This window comes from Barbatula barbatula (assembly GCF_947034865.1).
Source record: "Barbatula barbatula genome assembly, chromosome: 22".
NCBI classification, from domain to species: Eukaryota; Metazoa; Chordata; class Actinopteri; order Cypriniformes; family Nemacheilidae; genus Barbatula; species Barbatula barbatula.
In genome coordinates this window covers 3347250-3362295 of record NC_136785.1, presented here as the reverse complement: position 1 = coordinate 3362295, position 15046 = coordinate 3347250, and the positions used below count along the sequence as shown (strand labels likewise).

The following is a 15046-nucleotide window of genomic DNA, read 5'->3' as shown; positions in this document are numbered from 1 at the left end:
TTTACCCAATGCGCCGACGGGGGTCCCAAAGGGAAGCGGTTACCCTGCTGTTCAGTTATTCAGGGATTACTGGCTGTAGGAAAGAAGAGGATGTAAGGCCGGTGGGCTTGGGGGGTGGGGGATTTGTTGGGTGCTAATTGGAACATTGAGTCTGAGCATGCAGGAGACAACGCCGACTGTGCTGCTGGCCGGGCTGTCGGGTTAATTTAGCCATCAGGTAGGTTAGTGTTGCAGAGGTATCCAGGGAGTTCGACATGCCTACTTCAGCAGGGCACAGACCGAAACAATGTAGCTTTAAACCAGAGTTACTTATTAAATCGGAAGGGTGAGAATTGGGCCTATCATTATAATTGTTCACCTCTGAGCTCTCAGCGTACTTCACACTAATAGGTCAAGCTGCTAAACAAGTGTTCATTTGTAAATGTGGTCAGTCATGTCCTGAAGTGCTCATAGTTGTGATGTCATAACATTCTTGCAGCTTATGGTCTGGTTGGACTAGATATGATGATGACAAAGTTAGTGAGGAAACCGGCTGGTTCGCCATCAGCAATCTCAAATATCAGCTCAAGAGAGAACTACTACAAATAGGAAAAGCTGTCTTACCTGAATTCTCTCTACAGTCTTCAGGCTCACAACCCATCACAACCCAAGGCTCCTCACCACAAGCCTGTTTCCTCGCTCTGAGTGCCGGTTGAGCCCTCTCCCCGGACAGCACGGCACATACGCACACCCTTCAACCTGCATTATTATTATTATCTGCATAGGCGAACTCGTGAAAGGGGATTTGTGAATATTAGTATATGTAATAAGAAATTCTATAATATGTAATCGAGTGTGTTTAGGCCAAATATAATCTAAAAAGTAATGCTCTTCGGTTTTCCCCCTATAGGCAACTTGCAGTAAGAGAATAATCATGAACCCACAGAGGTTTTGAGTGAAACATTGAACATAAATGCAAAGACAAGTGCTCTGCATGCAAAACCACTGCTGCAGAGAGAAAATATCAATAGCTATAATTGTTTTCCACATAATAAATAATAAATTAGGTTTTTAATTGAACAATGTGTTGTGCGCAAATGCCCTCTGTACACGTGACCCGACCATGAATTTTGCATTACAGACCGGCAGTACCGCAGCCAGATAATGAGATGCTTCATTTGATCTTCTCTACATTATAATAATCCACATGTATCCCGTTGGATGCCTGTAATAAATCATTCACGTACATATTTTCCTGTGCCAGAACATTAGTCCGGTGCAGTGTTTTCCAAATGTGTAGCTATTGCGTACCACTGCAAACAATACATCCTTTCTTAGGAAACACAAACTTAGTATAGTGCATTAAAGGGATGGTTCACCCAAAAATGAACATTCTGTCCTCATTTACTTTGCAAACCTGCATGATTTGTTTTCTGCAGAACAACAGTGGTGGAACCCATTTACGTCTATTGCATGTACACAAAGTCAAGGTGTACCGCCATTGTTCGGTTACAAACATTCCTAAGAATATCACCTTTTGTGTTCTGCAGAAGAAAGAAAGCCATACAGGTTTGAAATATACTAGAGGGTGTAAATACCAAACTTATGATGCATATTCACATTTTACCGGTAAATATATATTGATTGGCTTAGTTGTTTTTACTGTTTAATTTACATAGACATTAGCATGATGTTGTTTGTACTGTAGAGACCTCACACGTAAAATTGTCTGCCTGTGTTACAAACTCGGTCTGAATTTTATTTATACCTAAAAGCTATCAGTCTCATACAAGCATTGTAAGATATTTAGTTTTTAACCAGAACAGTTACTATAAAGAGGTCTTAAAAGGTTCCTAAAAACTGTTCTGGGTTTCAAGAGATATTTACAGCTGGCAGGTGTTTTTTATTTGAATGAATTTATCAATTTTCATCAGTTTATCCCTACAACAGACCACCATTTGTGTAAAACAGACCATAATGTAGAGCTATTACAATTTTGTTTTCAGTTTTATTGCAGTTTTATTCATATATGAAGACATCATTGACAAAATCAGATTTTTTATTCTAAAATCAACTTTTTTTTATTGTGCATTCCAATTTATATCAATCAAACGGTTGTTGGTTAGTTTTGATCAAGTAATAATAACTCAAAAATACAGCTAACTAATACAATAAAATGCAATAAAAAAGATATAAAAAAAAAAAAAATTAAAACCAGAATTAAATGTTTATGTAAACAAACTCTTGATTTCAAATGAGCTTTTTTCAGTTTTCATGTTAATTTTAATTTAACTTTTAGCTATTTTGTAACATGCTTTCATTTTAATATTTGTTGGAGTTTAAAATTGCATAGCCGGTATAATTTGTTTTTATTTCCGTTTTAGTTGAGTTATTTTTATTTTAATATTCTTTATTTAAATATTTTTGTGCCTTATTTTTGTTGATTGCTTAGGCAACATAACTAACTTTCATATTGTTTTTAAAACTACATTTTCCCAACTATTTGATGTTAATAAACAGAAATGTTTGAATACATTTAGTTTTAGTAAACTAAAAAAACCTTAGATTTACACGCGATCTTTCTCCGGACATCCTGTCTACTGCAGTCTTATTGGTTTATGCTTCAATAGTCACCGGACTTATGTGTGCGTGTGTGTCTGTGTGTTTACTGTATGTGTGTGTATGAAGGAAATAAAAAAAACATTTCCAACACACCATTTGATAACAGTCACCTCCCGTTAAAACAAACACTAAGCTCAGAACTGAAATTAAAAGCGAAACGCAATTTTAAACGGTCCTTTGACTTGTTTAAGCACTTACTTACTTTATCTGCCGTGGCGGGATAAGCCATTACTTGAGAAGCCAGTCCAATCCATAAGGGCATCTCTTCAGTAACCGTTGCACCAAATCAAGACTATTGCAACTACTATAAATAACTGCAGATGCATAACAACACAACCGAGAGCTGCTTGTCTGTGGTGTGTCTATTGTTTTTTTTGGTGTCAAAGGTGATGTAATGTCGGTTGGTGTGAGAGATCAGGGTGAGCGGGAGGATTTATGTGTTATCTGAGTAACAAAGAAGGCACTTCAGTTATAACCAGTGGACATAACAAACCCTCAGTTGAGCACAGATAGACACTCGCCGGACCCATCTGAAGAGAGACAGGCCTTATAACATGGATTATATTGAGTAATATCATGCAGCCTGCAATTTACCCAAGCTCTCTTATCTTTGGCATATGGCTCTTGATCTTCTGTAATGTTGAATTCAAATTAATAGCACAACCGTACGGACCCCTTTTTATATAAGGGTTTCACATTTTGTAGTTATTTAAGGAGAAGAGAGAATAATGCGTCTCCTTTATGTGTGTTTTGAGGAAGTAGATCCTCATCTAAATGTATATTTTTTATTGCTCATCGGGAGGAAAAAACCCAGTTGAACAAAGGTGATTTCCAGCTTATTTATAAGGAGCAGAGCACCTGCCTCATTATCTTCAAGCTTAAACTTCTCACCCACAATGCATTTCATAACATGAGCTTCAGGCTTTAACAATATATTTTACTCTCAGTTGTTTTGGTCTTACGCAAAGTTATAAGCCCATGTTCGTATGAAATGTTTACTAAAATCAGACCACAAGGTTATGTTTTTTTCTTTATTTTTCACCCTCAAAGTTGCAGTGGAGATATTATAGCATACTAATATTCCTGCAGTATACTTTGCACAAAACATTGTTTTTGTTAAAGAGGAAAACCTTTCGCAAACCTAAGGCACAAAAACAGGCCTGATGTCTAAACAGATGATAATTGAAATGTGCTATTCTCCACACATACACATAGTGTAAATATGTGCACAACTTACAGATTTCGACTTATGCATACTTCAAAGATGAAATCTATGCAAAGTTTTATACACGAGGTCCCAGATATTAGTTTATTTACTTATGTCTTTATTTGTTTTGTGTCTTTTACCATCCGAAGTTTAATTCATTTCCTCGAACCCCCGACTGGATTTAAAGGAGAAAAAATGTGGCGTGTACCATAAACAATTTCATTATTTCAATTTCATGGCTTTCTTAATGTGTTTCTTTTACGTTAGCACTAACTTTGAACCAATTGTCAAATAATCGCTTGCCATCTTTTGGCATTTTTGTTTGTACCAAATTATTGATCATCGACTGCTGTTATCTTAAAAACATCTCTCTTTGGTTTCAGTTTTGTTGTACAAAATGCGTCAATAGCATCGGTTCAGTTTTCTTGTTACAGTAATAAATAACGGATGCAAATGATAAACTGGATCTTTCTGGAATGCTTGTTTTGACTCAAAGATGGCTTTTAATTCTCAGAGACCCGTTGAGACTGCCAGGCTTTTGGTTTTATCTCACACAGATAGCTTGACATCCATCAGGGGAGGGTGAGAGAGGATGGAGGAGAAATAGTGAGCGAGAAGATGAAAAGCAGATAGGTCAAAGAAGAAAGAGAACGACAGAGAAAGAAGCATAGACCGGTAGATAAAGAAAGAGAGAAACAGAGCATCAAACTGAACATTGAGTCCACACGTCTCATACTGAATGTTACAGGCTGTGGTTTATTAGGTGTCTTTTTCAAGATTATTTCTTTCAGATTATGGCTTCACGCAGAACAAAAATATTTTGCTTTTACAGAAATGAACAGGACAGTTTTAATTAGAAATGTATATCAGCACTGCAGTTTGCAAATATTGATCAAATATGCAAATTACATCGAGTAAAAAAGCGCAGATGTAACATATATAATAGCGATTGCCCTTCAGACCTTTATTTGCAGTCATGCAGTTTTTTTCACTGCATCTTTAAATTCTGACATCATATAATAGACATAGTAATCAGTGTAAATGTCCCTATATTATTATGTGAATCTAAAGCAACTCAAAGTTTTTTACACCTGAAAGCGTGAAACGATTGAACCCACCCAGGAACGAATCTTAATGTGGTCATGTCTGATTATAATTGGTGTCCCTATGGGGCGTCCCGTGTCATTTCTGATGGTCAAACACAAGACCCAGCCCAATCACACTGACTCCACAATCGTCTGCAATCTCTCATTCCTCGCAATCAGACAGTGTTTTAACTAACACTTCACATTTGATAGTGGTTCGTCCTTAAGTGGTCTGCACATGATTAGAAGACCCCGCCTGGGAAGTGTGTTGATTGTCTGATAATCTGTGTGTGTGTGTGGACATATGTAGAGGTGTGTTTAGTACCATAAGCGTCATACCTCTACATAATGCATCTCAAAGGATTGGGATGAGTCACCAGGTGTGTGTGTGTGTGTGAGAGAGAGAGAGAGAGAGAGAGAGAGAGAGAGAGAGAGTGTTGCTTATGTCATATTTCTAATCCCTATAATAACCCCAGAAGACACTCGTGATGCACGTGGATAATCCAACATCGATGCACATGTATAAAGGCACCCCTACAACGTGCATGTGTATATGTGTAGGCAATGACATGTAGTGGATAAGCTACTTTGAAAGTTTAGCAATGGTGTTTTTACAACATGTAGGGTGTTCTTAAAGGGACAGTTCACCCAAAAATATGTAAAAAACATTCACTCACCCTCGAGTTGTTCCAAATCTGTATACATTTACTTGTAAGCAAACAGTTCTTGTCCACCATTGACGTCCATTTTAGGACACTCTACAAGGGTACTCAAAAGTGCCCCAGAACTGTTTTAAGCTTTCTACTATGGAAGTCAATGATGGCCAAGAACTGTTTGGTTAAAAGCATTCTTACAAATATCTTTCTCTTTGTTCATCAGAACAAAGAAATTGACTTGTTATTTTGAACAACCATTTTGGTGTGAACTGTTCCTTTAAATGCAATGCGAAGCATTATGGGTATTGAACACATAGTTTATCCGACTAAATTTGGGCCTAGTTTATATAACTGAATCACAAGCATTTGTAAACAGTAGTTTTTACCTCGATATTTATTTATCTATAGAGATGTCAATGCTGCGCAGTTTCTCTTTTAAGTGTTGACTCAAAAGAGTCTGTGAATTGTTTTCTTAAACCGTGAATGAAATTGGATTTTCCTGACATAGATTGTTTGTTCAGTTCGCTCGGTTGTAAAGTGCGCACAATGCAATGTGACAAGAAAAACAATTGTTGCGTTTTGCACGCCACATTGCGTCCTGTTGGAATAAATTGCTTGCTAATAGAAGATGTACATATAGTGAAAATAATTTAGCTACCATCACACCTCCAAAACAGTAGTAAAACGGATAGCACTGCTGTTTGCCTAGTTTCCTGTACTCTGAATTTATGCGCATATTTGGCATATTGTGTATATTGCAATATCCTGCACTAGTGTTTTTGCGTACAGTATTTATGTAAACAAATTTCGTCGTTGGCCTTCAGAAACCTTGTATGTCCTTGTATTTTTTTCAGGACATGTACAAAACACTGTACTTTTAAATCATTACATACGGTGTTGTCATAGTTGACGAACACTCTTTTTATACTTGCAAAACACAGTGACAGACATAAAGTGTGACTAATAATAATGAATTATGGAGAGAAAAAAATCACAAAATGTGGAGATACAAGGTTTCAGAAGGACAAGGTTTTTTCTTACAGTTGTGTACACAGTTGTATACAGTATTGAATTATGGACATGTGTAAATAACTTCCACTTTCCAATTTTATGTGCAGTATATTACTTAATGTGGCGAGCAGGGCGGGACGAGAGCCGTGAGGGAACGACGCGAGGCTGCGTGTGCACCGGTCTCGCTCCGTTTCCTCACGACTCTCCGCCGCCCTGCTCGCCACACTTACATTTGTATTTTTAATTCTGCTAATTTAATTATTATATTATTATTAATTTTTTTTTTATTACAACTAACGCTTGTTTGTGTGTTTAATATGACAATGCAACCAAGAATGTCTAAGTAATACATATGATGTCATTTTTTTACAAACTTAATGCAAGTAATTTTCATGGCATATTTGTATTCATCTTTAAAAGAAACAAGTAATCAGCATGGAAATGAGATTTAGCATTAATACGTGAGTTTTTGCAGCTGATGAATTGCTCATGAATTCACCATTACCAGAGAGAGAGAGAGAGAGAGAGAGAGAGAGAGAGAGAGATCAGTACCGTTTTCCTCAAAGTATTCTGACACACATACACTCAGCAGAACCAGGGTGTGTGATACACATCCCAGCTTGCGTCTGTCGACCGTGTGTGTTTTCAGGTAGCAGGTTCAGGCCTTCCTCAGCACTTTTTTTCCCCTTTCAAGTGAACAGGAAGAGATTCGAGCAGTCAGCATATCCATTCCATACCCCATCCACGAACACGACTGTCACATTCCTCCAGCGAGTTTTCACTGGAGCCGAGGCCGTCCGGAAATAATGCACGTCTTGTCTTAGTCAAGTGTTCTCAGCAAAACAGTAACTGATGTTTGGGAGAGGATTGCTGACACTGAAGAGTGACACACTGCAAACTGAAAATAGCTTCTGGATAAAAAGATATATCATATGAAGCAAATTTATCCGACATAAACAGAGCATTTTTGAATTCCGTATGACCTGCCGAAATGGCCTGTGCTGATTCAACAAGCGTTTTAAAAGGTTTCTTTGTTTATGTATTGTGAACATGACAGTATTATGTTCTACAAAATAAGTATTACTTTTAAAAATCAATCATTTGTATCCACACAATTGGATCTAATTGGTGTATGAATTTTGACTCCGCCCATGCAGCCCCGATATTCAATTTATTTTCCATATTTATCTTCTGCTTGTCGGTTTCAAGAGTCGTATTGAGTTGTGTTGCACAAAGGCACGCGAGTAACATTCAGAGTACAGTTAGTCTCTTTTCATTCGTACAGTTCTCTATTAAAATCAAACGCACTAATAGCTTGTGAGAGCAGTGAATGTGTCCTTGCTCTCTCTCTTACCATCCGACATGAGGGACACAGAGAGCCGTACATCAGTTTACAGCGGCTAATGGAAGTAATCCAAGTTGATTAGCGGACACCAGAACCATCACTTGTTTTCACACCCGGCTCCAAAGACGTTTTGAGATAGACTTTCAGCAAAAGCGCTAAAACAGGGTCTTTAACTAAATGTTGATTTCCATTTGTACTACCATAGTTTCATTACAAATATCATGGATAAACTATAGTTACTATAGTAAGAGGATGGAAAATTTGTGGTTACTATGATTATACATCAAATGAAGTCAAAAGAAATGTGGTTACATCAATGGTTACTATGGTTACTAAGGTTCCTTTCAATAAAGGATTATGTGAATTTCATGTGAATTTGCAATGTTTTTACCTTATTTCCAAAATTTGGAACCTTCCTAGCAAATATCTGTATGTCATTAATTAATTAATCGTTTCAATTTAATACGCTTATGACATATTTTGATTAAAAAATGTATTAATAGCTCTAATCTAAACATAAAAACTGGAACGCAAATAGGAAGAGAAAAGAGAGAAAGGGAGAGAGAGTTTATTCCGTGTGAAGGTTATGTTGGCAGGAGGCTCTACGGAGACTCAATGATTCAGCAGAGCGTTTGACTGCAAGCTTACACGTTTTAAAGTCAGTCCATCTGCTTTTCCATCTCTGATACCGCTTCTTTTTAACTCATCTTGCCCCTGTCTCTCACGCTCTTTTAGAACGACTCCTGGGGGAAGCAGTACTCTTACGCCCTATTTAAAGCCATGAGCCACATGCTGTGTATCGGGTACGGAGCCAGAGCGCCGGTCAGCATGTCGGACCTTTGGATCACCATGCTCAGTATGATTGTGGGCGCCACCTGCTACGCCATGTTCGTGGGACACGCCACAGCCCTCATCCAGTCTCTGGACTCGTCTCGAAGGCAATACCAGGAGAAGGTAAAAACAACCAGACATTCCCTGACACTACACTGTTTTTTAATACAACTCGCACACAACATTTTCACACAATTATAATATATTTCTGTTGCGCTTTTAAAATTGTTTGCGTGTTTGCAAAGCAGGGAAAAAAGATTGAAATAAGAAAATAATAGTATACATGGTATTTTTCATCAAATGTTCTTTGGCGTTGTAGGCCTTATGTAAACCTTTGAAGAACACGCGTATGTCATATTGCACCCCAAAAATAAAATGAAATTTTGCTTAAAGCCTATATTTAAAATAATTTAAAAATAATAATAGTTGCTGTTATGCCAAATTTTACAAAATAATTCCTTTTTTTCATAGTGTTAAAAAAGAAAATAAGAATATAATAAATTATAAAATATAATAAAAATGTCATTAAATATAATAAATGTATTTATAAATAAAGATATAAAAAAATATATTGTATTTAAATAGTAAAACGTCATATTTTCTAAAAAACAAAACGCATTATTTAAATATGCATGTACATGTTTTGCTCTTTTGAGTGAAATGTGACCTGGACATGTTTTGGTGAGATTAACCCAGCATGCCTGCACTAGCCTTGCATTTGATTTTAGCAGACTTAAATGGCATCTTGGGTCATCTGTGTCATCATCGTGTATCACGAGCACATTATGAGCTCATTGCTCATGAATCATTCAGGAATGACACCAATATTGATCTGACGTCAAAGAGATTCTACCTCTGTTACACGGATAGAAGGTTGCGTGCTTCAGATACATGTATCAGCTACAAGGGCTGTACACATCCACAAAGTTACTGTAGCCTATAGAGGGGGCGAAAAACGTATTATTTTGTCACAATAATTTATCGAATGGAGAAAGCACGTGTTTGGAACATCTACACATTTCTTTTTCATTTCAAGTTCTCACCTACATGAATTTTAGATCGGGTGCGGTGGATGCTGGCAGTAGTTCATTAGTATGCTTAAATGGTGGATTGTGGTACTTAAGTCATCAGCTCAGAGATGCCACAGTGTATCGATTCCACTCCCTGTAAATAGCATGCGCCTTCATCTTAAACACACTGTGGGAAAAGGATTGGCAGATTATCCCTCATTGTCTTTGAAGGTTTGTTGTACTGTAAGCACATCATTATATCCTCTGCTTCCAAAGAGGATTTGTCCCAAGTGAACGACAATGGCAATTCTGTGCCGAGCACCTTTGTCCCAGGGGAGGAGGGGCTTATCTCATGTGGATTTTGTTTGGGTGGTGACCAGACCTGAATGAGGCGAGTTTGCGTCACGCCACAGACACACACAATATCACTTTTTCATTTACTACTGGAAGATAAGAATCAAATAGGGGAGGGGGGGGTTGAATTGTATAGAGTTAAGGCCTGTTCACACCAAAAACGATAACGTATAAAGACAACTTTTTGTCTTTGCACATCTTGGGTATTCTCTCAACCAACTTCATGAGGTGCCTTCTGGGATACGCTGTGAGTCATAAAGTCCTTTCTACTTGCTTAAAGGGATAGTTCACCCAAAAATAAAAATTCTGACATTGTGTTTTTACAAACCTGTATGATTTTATTAGAAGATATTTGGAAGAATGTTGATAAACAAACAACAATGATCCCATTGACTTTCATTGTATACTAGAATAAATGACAACAGAATTTTTATTTTGTGTTTCATCTAAATATCGCAGTAAAGAGTTTAAAATGACAAGATGCTTAGTAAATGTTCACTGAATGTTGATCCTTGTGTAAGCTAGTTTTTGTTAAATTATTTCATTGTTTTTTGAGTGGCGTGTACAATCCAGCCACTATACGTTTCATCGCACTGCAGGTCATTTGTTACAGCTTTTACAAATATACACGAATTTATGAAGTTGCCTTTTCTCTCCCCTACATCTCGATTGACAAGGCTATTTAGCAGAAGCCATTTAGAGGAGGGAATCGTGGGGTTTCCATCCGAGCTAATGAGATTCCGTTACCGGGGAAAGCAGGGTGCTCCAAACACCCATGGACCACACGTCCCATCAATTACCCTGTCATGGCTGCCGTGTTCTGGCTTATCAGACTTCCACACATAGCCGCGGTCACCTTGAATGTGACAATGATGCAGCAGGTCTGAAACGGACAAAAGGCTCACGCCGTCCTCTCGTCCGGCTCTTATCTTCCATTTAAATATGATTTTTTTGACCTTGCCGTAGTCGTGTGATGTTCCGTTCGGAGACGCTTCTGTTCTAGAAACGCAATGTCACCGCTGTGGTCGTTCAAAATCTGGCTCTGTTGCAAATGGATATTAGATATGGCTCCCCTGACCAGAGATGTGCAAATGAAATTCATATTGAACAGGTCACTCAGTGGACACTATATATAAACAGTGGAGGTCAAATGACAACGGCCCACCCTGATAAAGAAAACAGTCTTTATGCTAACATTAATTACTTCGGATATTGTTTTCTTCATTCATTTTAGTTGATCTGTTATCATCATAGCTCTCCAAGTTCATGTAAGCAAAATTCCATGTCACAAATGTTACTGACAGAAAACGATGTACTATTTAAACACTAAATAAGCTGTTAATAATAAATTAAAATGAAAGTATTTAATGATTTTTGAAAATAAGTTTATTGAAATATATAAAGATAAGAATTTGACCAATTTGAGATATTTTACAAAATAAATCCTTCTAATCTTCTTAAGTTGCTCTCACATACAGCGGGGAACCCATTCCTCATGAAAATAAACCATCTTTTTTTGTGGTAAAACTGTAGTAACCATGTTTTTTGGTGTTTTGACAACCGTTTGTAAAACCATGGTTATACCTCATTAACAATAGTTTAACCATGTTTTATATTTACCAAACTTAATTTTCATAAGGGGTGATGCCTCAGAATGTTGTAGGTAGGCAGCTCACTAGTTTTTAGTGCTCAGATTTTAACTACCTCTTTTTACTTAGCAATTTGGAGCAAATTGGAACAAATCTGTCCGTTCTCTCTTACCGTCTGACTCACAATCGTTACATTTGCAAAGATAAGCCTAAGAAAGTTAACTAATACAAGATAACCACACTCCAGCGCTATCTCTAATCGCTCTCGTCTACAGCTTATGCTAGCAGATCTCCTCTGATCAGCGGATCAAACCGGCACAGGGTTGAGATCAGAGGCTGATAGTGTGTTTTCTAAACTCCTGCACTGACAGGAGTCGTCCCACACGTGTGCTGAGGACTAGAGCGCCTTCAAAGTGCAAGATCAAAAAGAATCAGCAGGAGAATATTTTCAGTTTCTGTAAAGTGCCTTCAGCGTCCACCTTCTTCACCTGATGCTGTTTTGATGTTTAAGAGTAGACCCAGGAGGGTCTTTAGTATGTACGAATAAATGAAACGGCTGGTATTTGTGTAAGTATGTTTAAGTGGCATCGGTACAACACCAACCGCCATGTTTATTCGTCTGACCCCCAAAATACAGATTAAAAGTCTGATCATCCCCCGTTATCTGTATTATCATCTTCCCGCACAAACACACCACCAGGGGGGTGTTTTGAGGAACAAAGCACCTGTAGGTCAGATACTTTTTTCTTCTCTTTTGTTCCATTGAGAGAGAGAGGCAGCTCCAAGCACCCGAGATGGTCGGGTCGGATTGTGTCTGACATCTAATAGAACCCTGCCAGAGCCCAGCTCACAGTTAATGTGATGGCCGCAAAATTGGAAAACAGAGAGGTTATACGCAAACCTAATCTTGACATCGCATTTCTGTGTCGATAAACCTGATCGTTGGTTAGCTTTCTATGCCTTTGCACAGGAAAACACAGCCTGGTGTTGGACACAGAAGGAAGGAATTGTAAAATGAAAAGCACAGGAAAAAATGAGATTGTTCGCACCATGTTGAAGAGGAATAGCCGGTGAATGGTTCGACGGTGATCGTGGCTTTTTGAAGTGGATATATGAACACTCAGTTGATATTGACTCCGTGGGGAGGATACCAGCTGTCATTCAGAAACCGCTGAAACATTTTATCATTACCTCTGTGGGAATCATGAAGCCCGTGTAAGCAAGCTTTATCAAATCCCCTCAGGATGAAGTGACTTTTGCTTCTCTGGCGGTACAAGCGCTATCTGTGTCATGAGTCAGATGCCCCAAAACTGCTTGACTTCTATATGGTTCTCAATACCTTTGACTTTTCCCTCAAAGCCAATGTTTCACCTCTGAAATGGTACGATGTCCACGGATCACTTCTTTGTGTGAATCAATGCAATGCAAACAGAGAAAAGGCTTATCATGCCAGACAGACGCTCTGTAATCGATGTAGAACAAGAAGTGAAAGATTTTTGTTTCCACCGTCACCGTCTGTTTTAACACGACATTGCCGTGACTAGAGTTCACAGCTGTAGAACCACGGCCTGCAAGACAAGAGGTGTTGTGCTTATTCACAGGTGTTGTGACAATCCATTAAAGTAAACACACCGATCCCCTGATTCTGCTGTGTGTGTTTGTCTTTTGTGTGTGTGTGTGTGTGTGTCTGCGTACATGTGCGCGCGTGTGTCTGTGAGCCAGCTCTGATAAAATGGATGACGTTCAGTTCAAGTCCCTGTAGTTGTATTTCCCAGTTCTTCAGTAAGTGATCATAATATTGTCCATGTTAACAGGGATAGTTCACCCAGAATGTAAACATCTATGGCTTCTGTAGAACAAAAAAAGACATTTTGAAGAACGTTGGTAACCATTCAACATCAGATCCCATTGACTTCCACTGTATGGGATTAAAAATATATTTTGTGTTCTGTAGAAAAACGTCATACAAGTTTTATGACATGTAACTGAATAAATAATAACAGAATTTAGATTTTGGGCTATCTAAGTATCCCCAAAAGCCTTCATATTAAAAATGAAATAAGATACTTTGTGTAAATATGATTATGACTTAAAAGACACAAAAAAGATTTAGGAAATACTCATGATTTGGTTGGAAAACTAATAATCCAACGTTCCCCTTCTGAAACCTCGTACCTCCACATAAATCATTTTTATTACTATTTTCCTCTTTTCGTTTGTTACTGGGTTTTGCGAATATCTAGCCAATAAAAAGTATTAAAAAGTCTTGTCAACTTAGACAACACACTATTTAAGCATTTATAACGTAGTGTTTTTTCTATTTCATGAAAATAGAGAATTTGGACACACAAGGTTTGGGAAGGACAGTAATCAAATGTGATATTGATCATTTTTATGTTTGTCCAACCTTTCATCAGAAACGTGGCTAGTTTTACACGACTTGACATTAATATTTTACACAATGCATATTAAAACCGTGCACATCAAGACCAAAAGCATTTACAGTGAAAGTAAACAGGCTCAACTTGAATTCCGTGTTTGTAACACATACCTTTAAAAAGCAGTTTTTGCTTAACAGACACACTACATGTCCGTTTAAAGGTTTTCTGTGTGTGTGTGTGTGTGTGCTTGTGCAGAGACATCCCAGTACCCCATATCAGCTTGCTTTGTTTTTTCCCTGATACTCGATGATTCATCATATCTCTGTTAGATGCTGTTGAGACTCACTCCGGCACCATACGGACGGACCTCAGGTCAAAATTACTCATATTCTGAACGTTGACTCAGACCGTTTCAGCTCATAAACGTTGCCCCAGCATGTGCGCCGGCCCCTGCATCAACATCCTGCCAGTGTTCTGCTTTTGCATCGAAAACACAAAGTCTCTTCGAGATTGAAAACTGTGTGGTGGAGCTAAAGCAGTCTCGGTTAACTTTGAGTCCCACAGTCTGAAAGCATCAGCATTTAGGTTGTCTTGTGTTACAGACAGGTATAAAGACCGGCTGTCCAGACTTTGAGTAGCCCTGCAGGGCCCAGCCCTAGAGAGAGACGGAAAGCGTACCGTAAAACATTAGTGTGATTGCTTCGTGAGTGTGTAGGTGTGTTTGTAGTCATATTTTCACTCGCTGATGGTGAAACTGATTCTCCCACACACCACTTTCTATAAAAAATGAATTTGATAATACTAAAACATATACAGGGTCATGTCACACATGTTATAGATTTCCATGTGCTTACAGTTATTGAATTACCATATCAAATAATTGGTACAGTTGTGATCGGTTAAACTCACTGCATGTGAAAACAGTACTTTGCTTTGACTCTGTAAACTTAAAAGTATTCTTTGTTATGATCAAAAT

At 38.0% G+C, this 15046-nt stretch overlaps 1 protein-coding gene across 1 annotated transcript in view; it reads left to right on the top strand.

Moving 5' to 3' along the window:
- Window positions 1-15046, top strand: part of hcn1 (hyperpolarization activated cyclic nucleotide-gated potassium channel 1) — a gene marked incomplete at its 3' end in the record, with an annotated part of 63916 nt that overhangs the window by 34024 nt on the left and 14846 nt on the right. The window contains exon 4 of the mRNA XM_079485963.1: window positions 8641-8859. Coding sequence (XP_079342089.1) covers window positions 8641-8859 — 219 coding nt within the window. The remainder of the gene's footprint in view (window positions 1-8640; window positions 8860-15046) is intronic.